Here is an 11,716-nt window from a genome sequence, read left to right on the forward strand (position 1 = left end):
TTACAAAATTTAGATCAAAAGTATTACATCCCCAAAACAGTTGGTAATACACACAATTACAATTTACAAGTACAGAGTTAATCAGCATAAACCGGAAAAGAAACAAAATAGACATATGCAAGCACTCGCCACAACCCAAAACCTATTTAGCAAGAACAAAATGTATGTTCAATATATCAAGTAAAAAAATATAAATACAAATAAAACCCCACCCTCTAGACTGCCTCACATTGCTGGATATACAATCAATTAGATTCAAGAATTAAAAAAAAAAAAAAAACCCTAAACCCACTATAAGCCTGCGACATGAAATTTACTCATGGTTTGCCTCTATTGGGGTGCCCGTCCTAGCCTGTGATATCCGGTTAGCATAAATTGTCACAAGTCGCAACTGCGTACTGTTTAGTCCCTCCAAGTATGGCAAAAATGCTTTACCAAGCATGATATAGATGTCCACTAAACAGAAAACAACCGTCTGAAGACCAAAAGTTGAAGTCAAAAAAAAAAATTAAACAAACAAAAGTGAACTCAAATTTGAAATTACTTAATATAAGTCAAACTTAAAATATAAAGATCAAAAATAAGAAAGTGAAGAGCGAAAAAAATTGCTCAATATTTCAGAAATTGAAAGAGCCCTAAAATAGCACAACCATGTTCGACTTGTGTATATCAGAAATGTTGATCAGTTGTCACTCATCATGAGAAGGTAAATATAACTTCTTTGTCAAAATCGTGGCATTTCTTTCCCAAATGATCATGTTCGACCAAATATGTGTACTTGTGGAGTATTTTTCTTTTAATTATCATTTTCTGTTTTCTTAGTATGGATTTATTGAAACCTAAAGGGCACGGCATGGTGTACAACAAATTATATTAGCTTCATATTAAATCTATGTAATATAATACCTTGCGAACATCAGCACTCTGGTTTCCAAAAGCTTCAAAAATAGAAGGTAAAAACGATGGTAGCTGTGCCATTAATTCCTCTTGTGACAGCCTGCCCACGAGCTGAAAACAGCAATTTACACTCACATCAACCAAACAACTAAATAATCAGATTATCCATTTTCTCATATAAACAATACGCAAGTAAATTAATAAATACAGAGCAGTAGTAAGTAAGAATCACATAAAAACATTATAATAAGCAAAGTCTTCATCAAACTTGCATGTAAACAAACTAAATAACATACCGTATAAACAAATATAACAATATTTGACTATCAACACTAATAATTCATCACAAGAGAACTAGAATCCTTTTCAGGCATCACAATTCACAAGATACTTGCCGTCAGAGATTAAAACTAAACCAAAATTGACCCTTGGGAATTTGCCTTAATAAAATAACTCAACATCAACTCTATATCATCAATAACTCAACATCAACTCTATATCAACTTGCATTGTCAAAGGAACATGTAGGTAAAAGGATGTGTAAATCCCTATGGCATAATTCTGCAGTAACTTAATTTATGTCTTTAGACAGTGATCAATTACAGCATTAAATTCTCTTAACCTGAGGGATAAAACATGAAACTCCCTTCAGAATATAGATGACTACTGCATCGAGTATAATATATGATAAAATTGAGAGTTGGAAAAATACCAAGAATTTGATTTTAGAAAACAATTATGAAGAAGTTTAAATACACAGAATAACGAGATATTTATTAATATATAATGAAACTAAGGGAGTAAAACGTAGACTAGAACAACTTAATTTTACCTTTGTTAAACAGTTTATGCAGGTCACCAGAGTTTTCTCATCTTCAGTAACCAATAGAGGGACAATAACCTGCAATGTTCATACAAAAGGTTATATACACATGGAGTAAGCTCAATAAGGAAAAAAGTAAATGTTACGTACACTTAAACATCTGAATGGATCATACTGAGACAAAACCAAAGTCAAACAACTTTCTGCCTCATTAGCAACCTATACAGGAAATAGATTGAAGTCAAATATGGTGACAAACAAAAGAGAAAAAGATTATGTAGAAACTGTATAGGATTTACTTTTGCAACAGGATCCTTTGTAACATGGAGCAGTTTTTCAATTACAATCTCGACAGAATCCTCCATTGGATCTTTCTGTAAAAAACAAAAGCGCCATTATAACTTTTCCAAATACAGCATTCAAAAATCAAACCATAAAATTATAGACGATATAAGACCTGATTCTTCAGCATCTCAACTACCAACAAAAGAGCAAACTCCCTGATAGATGAGTCTGAGTCATCCAAAATCTCTAGTACAACTGTCAAAATTTGATTAAAGTACTGCAAATAAACCAAATACAATTTAGCTCTCATTTCCAGCCAGAGCACATTCTACAGTCTACAAAACATTAGTACAAGACTACAAGTGGACAAGATATTCAATACTAGATCTTCTACAAGCTGATAGATACAATACAACCACAGGAGAGAATGTACCGAGCTTCAGCATAGAAAGTGATCATACCTTAGTCCAAATGGAATGATCATTAGCCACAGAAGTCTCAACTAGCTGCTGAAGTGCATCGCGCTTGCTTGCGCTAGAACCTTCGTCATTCCCATTGCATATCTTCCACATAATAATTTATAGATTGTCAGCATCTCGACTTAAAGATTAAAGTTTACAAGAAGGAGACGGTAAGGTGGGGAAAGATAGTCTTTGTAAAACTTACAAGATGAAGGATTTGAGGGATGCTCAGTTCTGTATCTGGAACCGGATTGCTGTTTAATGCAAGCTTTGAATGAACAAGCTGTGCAGCCCCGTTATCAATAGTGATCCCTTTGGAGACCCATTGATGCTCAGAGCTATCGATCCCATTCATATCATTATGCTTTGTGGATGAAATCTCTACATGCACGCCGTCATTTTCCTGTCTAAAGTTCCAGGATCCCAAATTTTCACTTGGAATGCCGATTCCATAATTGACATCGCTGGCTCTCAGATCACGCTCTGTGTTAAAACCACTCTCGACATGGTACAAGTGATCTTGAGTATCGCTAGATGATATCTGACCAATAAAATTTGTATTATGTGTTGAATCTTGTCCGGCACTCCATTTCTTACCACCGTCACTATCAATTGAACCAGAAGAGTATCTTCCATACAAGTGACTCCTCTTTGGAGCTCCAACATATCCTTCATCAGAAGATGTTCCAACAATATCAGTAGGATCATAAGAGGATTTAGGACGTTGTCGCTCTTTTTTGTTCTGCAGAAAGTTCATCAAGTCAACTTCTATACGTGGAGTATTCTTCTTAAGAGCTCGTCTTAAGGAATTCTGTTCTTCAATAGATAAACTTAAAATAAAGTTAAGAACTGCTGCTGAATCAAAGTACGAGTAGACTGATATAATGCACGTTATAGCTGCTTCCTTCAGTTTTGTATTCTTATCATGGACCAACGGTGTCAACTTGGCAAGCCATAATTTAAGAATGCCAGTATTGCCATAACCTTCAGCATTTTGAGCATGCTTTTTAAAAGAACCGATAGCAAACTCAATAACAGCCAATTTTGCCTTCGGTGACCTCTGTTCATCTAATGAACGAAGCAAAGCTGGTAAAAGAGAATCCACGCCATAAGTTTTACCTACAATATCCAATGTTGTCGAGCACGGTTGCCTTACTGATTCCTTCGGATCAATTAACCGTGAGAAAACATGGGGTAAAATCCTTTCCATGTAACTTTCAAAAGGTTTTCGGCAAGCTGGAATCATATCTGCAAGTGTGGAAAGAGCTGCCTGTGCAACTTTGTGGTGAGGATCATCCAGGTGCTGAAAAAATAACTTCATCACCTTCTCAAAACTCTGTGTGACTTCCTGAACACCTTTTGTTCCTTGCTGCAACAAAGACCTCAGATAATTAAATGCAGCTACCCTGGCATTCCAGTCCGAGCTATTACTAAGTCCCTCACTAAGAGCATCATTCAAAGAGGCCGGACCTTCAACATAGCTCGACATCTCACCCACCGAGAACTGATTATCATCAAAGCTCCTTCTCCTGCCTACAGATGTTCGCACAGCTACATTCTTTCTCACAAGAGGACGCTGAAAATTTGGAATGTAACTGTTTTGGGATTCCCTAACATTTGTATCTCTGTACGACGTATCTAAGTACTGCCTGTCACTGTGTAAGTTCACAGATCGCCTAGCCTCCCTAATATCAGTCTCTTCAAAATGGCCTTTTTCTTGATGCCTTTCAGATCCTCTTTTTGTGGAATAGGATGAAAATGCTGACAACGGCTCAGATCCGATACCACCACGGTATGATAACTTACTTGGATCTTTAGATGCTTGAATTTGAGTGATGATGTCAGATAAAACCAAGCCACCACTACGACCATTACCTTTCGAAAGCCCGGATGTTGTTGAATCTAAAGATAAAGAATTAGTGAGACTAGTTGAAGCAGGGGCGGCAAGAGGGAATGGTGGATCACGAGATGATGGTGGGTCAACTCCTGCACTAGGGGCAATAAAAGAGAAAAATATCTGATCACTTGAAATCTAGAACATACTCTTCAATAAATTTACTTATAGATATATCGTAGTGGCAAAGAATCACATTAAAAAGTCAAAAAATATACCTAGATCCAGACTAACTGATTGCCCTTTTCCAGATATATCCAGACCCCGTAGCATGCTTTCAATAGCTGTAACCTTTTGTTTGCTTGCATTCAACACACTTTCCAGGCTACGTTCTGCACCTTTGCCAACTGACGTTGCTTGTGAGGAGAATAGACCAGAAGACAGTGATGCCCTAGAGGTTATGCTTGCATTTTTATCCATAGCAACAATAGCTGATGTTCCATATCCAGGTAAAGTTGAAGAAACCGAAGTATGAGAGTTTGCTGACATCTGTGAACTCCTCTCACGTAGAGAGGGAGAAGCATGTCTTCTATGCATGCCGCCATCCTCATCATTGATTAACTGCACAAACATAAGTACCAAGAGAAACATTAACAATGCTACAAGTTTTCCCCACATTTTGTTTGGAGGAAAAGAGCTTTTGTAGAACAAAAACCGTCTTTCAGACAAATGGAAGCACTTACACGTTGAATGACAGGGTCAAAGCATGAAAACAAACGACGGGAGCGCTCAGGCCAAGTATTCGCAAACATCCTGTAACAAGCTCTAGCAGTTGATCGTACCTATAACCAACACTAAAGGTATGAAAATGACCTAGAAGAAATCCCAACAGATACATGAATGCTGTAAACATAATAAGACATATACAACAAGGTAGCAACTAGCAAACAAGTACCGAATGCAAAAAAATAAATGTTGCTTCATATTACTATATTAACCCTTTTGCTGAGATCTCACCTGCTGCATAATAGTTGGTTCTCTCCAGATACTTTATGCAGGTTTCTTTTAGAAATGTTACATGATATACAAGAACAAAAAAGAGAAAAACTAAAATGATAAACTGAATTCTCTCTGCAAAAACCTACAAGATCATCTTTAAAATCCCCAAAAAGTAAACTAAATATTAAATTGTAGCCCCGAATTCATCAATTGTTTTCCAATTTCTCTTTTTCTGTGTCCATGAACATGGCTATAGATGTAAACCTGCAGCAAATCAAAAACCAGGAAAGCACCTAATTACTATACCTCACTCATTGCGTCACCAACACAACATTTAATAAGATCTTCATAGAGATCAGCAGCACGTTGAATCTCAGGTGCATCAGCCCAGTATTCTAAAATTAGAAGTGCATAGTCACAACATCTGAGAAAAATATAACAGGACTGAGTGATTTTAAAGGAAAGACAAAAAAAAGGGTTAACACTTAACACTAGGGATAATTAACAAGAACCTTGCGCGAAGTACAGCATTACGGTCATTCTTTGCACATTCAGCTATACGAGGAAGTATACGAGAAACTTTGCAATTGCGCAACATCTGGCAGGTCAAAAGTGTTACAAAGATAGAAAGTTATTGGCAAAAAAAAGAGTATTAGAGAAATGGAGTCACCGTTTTTATGCAATTGTCTGCAGACTCAGCAATAACGAGCACAGTTATCACAACAAGTTTGAAAAGGACCTGAAGGTAATTTAATAGTCAGATATATTCCGCAAAGTGAGACCTTCAATATCTGTATAAAGATATTGCACTTACTGGAATAAGCATCTCTGCGCATGCCTCAAAATCACCAAGGAGCTCTTTTGATAGAAAGCATAATAAGTGGCAACCCTACCAATCAAGGAAAAACTGTAAACAAAATGCAGCTACACTGATAAAATAATATTACATATGTATGCAGATAGTCTACACATTTGTTACATCAAATATGTTAATACACCAGTATATGATTAGTATCTTATCAGTAAGGCATCGCCACAGAAAGAAAAAAAGAAAACTAAACAATACTTTAAGTTACTTCTAACAATATGCCTCTAAAGTAGTTGGTTTCTCACATTCATACAAGAAACTAAACCAAAATGACATGTATAATCTCGAGGAAATGTGCAATACCTGTTTCACTATGCTAGATCGTCGATCAGATAACTGTGTACTTAGAGGACCAACTAGTTGCTTTAAAAGTCCACGGAAACATGGATAATCCGCAGCACCTGATCGAATGAAATGGAGAATTATAATCCTGTTCATTACAACTTGCATAACAGAAAGTAAAAAGTAAATGCTCAAAACAAGTATTCCTGCCGTATTAAACCACTACCAAAAAGCTACAAAACTTGGAGACTAGTGAATTTATACAAAATATTATAAATTGGGGATTGGATAGAGAAAATAGCTGACAGCCATGTTGGCATGATATTGTGATATCTGCCAATTTTTTAGGGACATTTACGACTAGGAGAAAAGTCGATATTACTGGACTAAAACAGAAGAGCAGCATAAAATACATGGTCATCATTCTCAAGAATATGACACATTCAACCGTCCCTGCTAGACTTGCTAGGTTACTAGTGAAAACTCTAATTTGATTTTGCATTACATATCAAATAATGATATACACATTATTTAGATTCTACTTCTTCGTTCAGGTATAAGGCGTATGAACAAACCTCCAATAACAAGAGCTTCAACTCTCTGCAAAGCGCCAATACGTACTGACCAATCCTTTTCTGGAACAAGAGTCAAACCTATCTTCTCAAATTCCCTTATTAGCTCCTTTTCAGAGTAGACTTTAATTGGTTCGACAGGCTTTTCTGTCAAATCGCTATCACCTACATAAGAACATTTAAATCACTGATAACCAACTAAAACTGCAACACTAGCTAGCAAGAGAAAAAACACATGACTGATTTCACTACCCCTCACAATATATTTTGATATGATGCAAGTATTAGTATGTACTGATACTGGCATCATATTTATTTTCATTTTGAGAATAATCTAGATACTTCATTAGAACAGGTCAAAATAATAAAGAGATGTCAAATACTTGAGATATGTAGGCTTGATTATTAAACACTTCTAATTCATACCTCCAAAGAGAGACCCTTCGCGGGATGAACTCTTTGCCTTGGGACTGCTTCTTTTCGGATTAAGGCTAGAAGACTTCACGTCTCCAGTAGCATAATTACTAATACGTCCATCTGAAAGGTTACTTTTTGGCTGAATCCTCTCCAGCCTCGCATTAATATCTCTTACCTGAAGTAGAGTATCAATTTTGAATAGTGGATGATAAATAAAGTTATATACTTTTACTTGATTTCTTAACTGTACATTGTGCATGATTGTTGAAGACTGGACATGAAGCAGCAAAATGTGACAAACAAAAGATACATTTGTGATCGGCAGGCTTACAGCCTAGCGAACACCCATCTTGTCTTGATAACAAGAGGTTGAGGGTTAAGACCTCAGTGGGGGCAGGAGTGTGCATATTTAAATTCATGCATATGACTATTTTTAAATGAACAAAGATCTATAATGGCATCATAGTTTTTCGAAGTACCAAACCAGCCAATGTATATGCACAAGGAAAACGATAAGGAATGACATAATAACAGCGACATGAGCAATTCAATGTTTGGAAAATTTCCATATTATTTTTTGACCGTCAGCCCTTTCAATTTCCCCAAGAACAACTTATTTCCCGAACCCGATAGATTTCGATACTTAAAACAGCAAATAATTTTACGAGATCACCGTATGTAATAGACAATCACACCAGAACAAAAAAGTCATCCTCTTGGTAAAGATGGGTACACTTGCAAAGTTTGCTGAATATAAACACACTGCAACATAACTCCGCAGTTAAACAATTACCATTGATGTAGGAAGATGATGACGCAAGAGCTCATCACGGAATTGAGGCCCAATGTGAGTATACATCTCCTGCATGATAAGGATGCAAGTTATTGAATAAAAATCAAAAAGTCATCCACAAACCATAGTAATTTAGAATGCCAAGGTCCAAATATCCAATGGATTGTTTAAGTTGAAAAAGGCAACAACTATTTCAACATGTTACCGAACATAAAAAAAATGTCAAATTTGTTACATCTAACTTCAAAATGGCTGAAATCGTAAACGGTGTTATAACATCAAGTTAAAAGCTAAAAAACAAACAACTGGCCACAAAGAACTGCCAGGACATACCCACCATCACAAAATTCATCACAGATTTTGCAATAGCTTCGCAATATTCCAATATACAATTATATATGTATCTACAAACAAATATGATACAGAAACTTCCTAGGTAAACAATCGTGTTGATCAGTCCAATACAGTGGATATGTCTTTTTATCTAAGATGCATATAATGAATAAAAAGGTAAATATAAAAAGTCAAGGTTGGTAAACCAAATGAGGGGACTCCACGTAAACATAATTGATACTCCATGTGAACACAGTAACATACTTTTAACTAAAAATAATCAATAAAAAATCAAGTGACTTGAAAAATAATTTGATATATACAATTATAAAGGTGCACAAGAAAATAATATAAAAGCTTTGAGAAACAGAAAATGGGAAAGAGAAGGAAGCCCCATTTCTAAAAGAGTCAGTTGGACCAAGACCTTTCAATGTTGTCCATTACACCTATACATAAAATCAAATAATTCTTGCTCAACATCTGATTAAAATAAACACAAAAGAAGGCTCTTGTAATGCAAGATAGGTTCCATTTAATGTGAAGAATGACTAGTATAAACAATTACAAGTAAATTTCATAATAAATATTTGTCGCTCGCCTCCTTTCTCTATTACAATTTACGCGCTTTAAAATTGTCACACCTAGCTAAAATCCGCATCAAGCAAATTTCCCAACTAGTAATTTTTTAGCTCGTGAAATACATCATGAAATGTATATATCATTATAAAGCTAGAGAATGTCATCTGAAAAGAGTCATCATAGAGACGCTAAGTATTTATTGAGGAAGAAGCTCGAAGCTTTATAATTCAACAGGATGAGAAGAAAAAAGTTGTATATCCTGACCTCTATAAAATATTGCACCAAGCTCATTCGTCGAATTAATTAACATTTACTAACCTCAATGCATACTATAGCTGCTTCCCGAACCCCAGGGTGCGAGTCATTCAGCATTTGCAAAATCTAACAATTCAATAGGATAAAGCATTATTTCTTGTCAATTGCATTCAGTGGCCAACTTATAAAACATTCATACTCAAGTAGAAGCAATAAAACATACAGAAGGAAGAATAGCACGCTGTAGAGGAAGCTCAGTAGAGGCGAAAAGACCAATTGCTGATGTAACAGTCCGTGCAAACTCTTCTCGGATCCTCCAACTTTTATGCATCCAAGCATATGATCCAGCCCTTTCAACTATGAGTGTTGGTGAGGAGACCTGCACAGTGAAAAATTATCAAGTATCACCATGCATGAACAGGACTAGTTAGGATGCCATATGATAATGCCAATATATGAACAACAAAATAGAGACAGCTTCACCGAATCAAATCTAATTTAAAATAGTACAAGTAAAAATAAAGTAGGCTATAAGTAAAGGGGAATTAGACTGGGGTCCGGGGGCTATTAAATTGAACAAGATAACCATGCAGAGAAGCATTCTAAAGCAAATATCACTTGCTTTCAAATTTGGTTGGCACCAAATTACATGGAAATAATGAACTCCTATAATTTCTTATGAGATACGTGATAATGAATAACAGCTTAATGAACTCCTATAATTTCTTATGTCCTTTGAGAGGTTAAAGGCCACCATGTTCAGCCTCGGCTTTTCATATCACGCCTTACGGCATGCCTCTCCTCCTCACCCCTTAACCAGAACGCACTTCTCACTATTTACTGGTCTTGGTCTAACAGATATTGAGTCGTCCACCACTTACTTCTTATGAAGACGCTACTACTAGCTAAAGCTGTGATACAAACTGCTCGAGCGTAGTTTATAGTTATTGGACTTGAGTTTGAACTTTTTCTAAGCAAGTCAAGTTTAAACTACATCGAGCCCTAAAATTGTTTAAACTTCTTTTTCATTCTATGTAGGGGAGCTATTGTGAAGTGGGTTTGGTGGAGCATTGGTCATTCAATCCTGTGAACTAATCGAGACCGAAACTGGAGAAAGAGATACAAAAGGAAGAATAACTAATCGATAAAAGAACAGGGGCAACAAGCAACAGATTGAGTTGAAAGTCATTGGTCTAATGCCTCATCACATACACTTCACTCGCTCGTTAGCATATCTGCTTTCTTAGCTATCTCTCAAGTGCTAGTATCAAATCAAGGAGCCTTCAATGGCGAGTCGAGTGCAAGAGCTTTAAAAAAAGTTTTAACTCGTAAAATGTTAAGTCAATCATAACCCTTTTTGTTGGTAGTACTGAAGCCTAACTCACTTAAAATTACATATATCTGCTCCTACCTCTGCCAGAATTATGTTATTCCAGCTCTTTAATTTAGCCGTTTCAGATAATCCCACACAATAGTCAGAACCTTAACTAAATTATGGACACTTTAAAATCCAAAGATCACACTGATTTAATAAACACGCTAGAACACATATGCGTCTTTTCTTTACCAAACTTTAGCTAAAGCTACAATTAAACATAAACTCAACCTAGCATCACGAACTAAATAAACACAAATTATCAAAACACGATCATCAATTGAAGCAACATTTCCGCAATTACAATAAAAATGAGTACAATTATGAAAACACGATCATCAATTGAAGAAACATTTCCGCAATTAAAATAAAAATGAGTACAACTCAAGCAAAGTAAACTACGAAATGGATATACCTCCATAAGAGTGAGCAGGAGTCTTCTGGCGGCATCGCGAACAGGCTGTTTACTATCACCGAGACGTTCAACAACAGCAGGAACAAGTCCATTAAAATGAAGTTTAAAATGTTCACCGGACAAAACCGCAGCAGACGAAAGCGACAATAAAGCCCCTTGCGAAACCCTAAAATTATTATCCTTCAAAAGATCTATACAACAATCAACCAATACAGTGACTTCAGAAGAAGATAAGCTCTTTCGAGAAGCTTCTAGAAGCTGGTGGAGACGTTCCACTCCCGCCATTCTCTCCTTGGTGTCTTTAGAACGCGCCATTTCTAGAGCTTCTTCCATTTGGATCTGGTGGATTGGGAGGTAGATCTGGAGCGAGATTTGGGAGAGGGAGGGTTGATTGGGGTTTGATTTGGGGAGGGATTGGAATGGTGGAGTGATAGTGAAGTTGAATTGAGAGAGAGAGAGAGAGAGAGAGAGAGATGGGCGTGCTGCTAGATCGACGGATGAGATGGCATTAATATTGAAAATGGCAGT

The 11,716-nt window shown here is 36.3% G+C and overlaps 1 protein-coding gene across 1 annotated transcript; it reads right to left on the reverse strand.

Moving 5' to 3' along the window:
• On the reverse strand, nucleotides 1–11,716 carry LOC141707606 (CLIP-associated protein-like). The gene is made up of 21 exons (XM_074510847.1): nucleotides 11,189–11,716; nucleotides 9,622–9,777; nucleotides 9,462–9,524; nucleotides 8,232–8,300; nucleotides 7,448–7,613; nucleotides 7,025–7,186; nucleotides 6,471–6,568; nucleotides 6,114–6,188; nucleotides 5,970–6,038; nucleotides 5,812–5,897; nucleotides 5,606–5,723; nucleotides 5,044–5,142; nucleotides 4,579–4,921; nucleotides 2,672–4,452; nucleotides 2,467–2,568; nucleotides 2,178–2,282; nucleotides 2,020–2,094; nucleotides 1,871–1,939; nucleotides 1,730–1,798; nucleotides 907–1,008; nucleotides 1–475 (listed from the first exon to the last, which is right to left on the reverse strand). The coding sequence occupies exons 1-21, from the start codon at nucleotides 11,519–11,521 to the stop codon at nucleotides 314–316; spliced, it is 4,302 nt and encodes a 1,433-aa protein (XP_074366948.1). The 5' UTR covers nucleotides 11,522–11,716; the 3' UTR covers nucleotides 1–313.

Source organism: Apium graveolens, chromosome 2 (genome assembly GCF_009905375.1).
Source record: "Apium graveolens cultivar Ventura chromosome 2, ASM990537v1, whole genome shotgun sequence".
Lineage (NCBI taxonomy): Eukaryota > Viridiplantae > Streptophyta > Magnoliopsida > Apiales > Apiaceae > Apium > Apium graveolens.

Bases quoted from the DNA above. Each gene is read 5' to 3' on its own strand.
- LOC141707606 (XM_074510847.1), bottom strand. From the start codon at position 11,521: ATGGAAGAAGCTCTAGAAATGGCGCGTTCTAAAGACACCAAGGAGAGA. The intron at 6,569-7,024 runs GTTTGTTCATAC...TCATTCGATCAG, and splicing joins TGAAGCTCTTGTTATTGGAG to GTGCTGCGGATTATCCATGT. The intron at 2,095-2,177 runs GTCTTATATCGT...TGTTTTTTACAG, and splicing joins TTGAGATGCTGAAGAATCAG to AAAGATCCAATGGAGGATTC.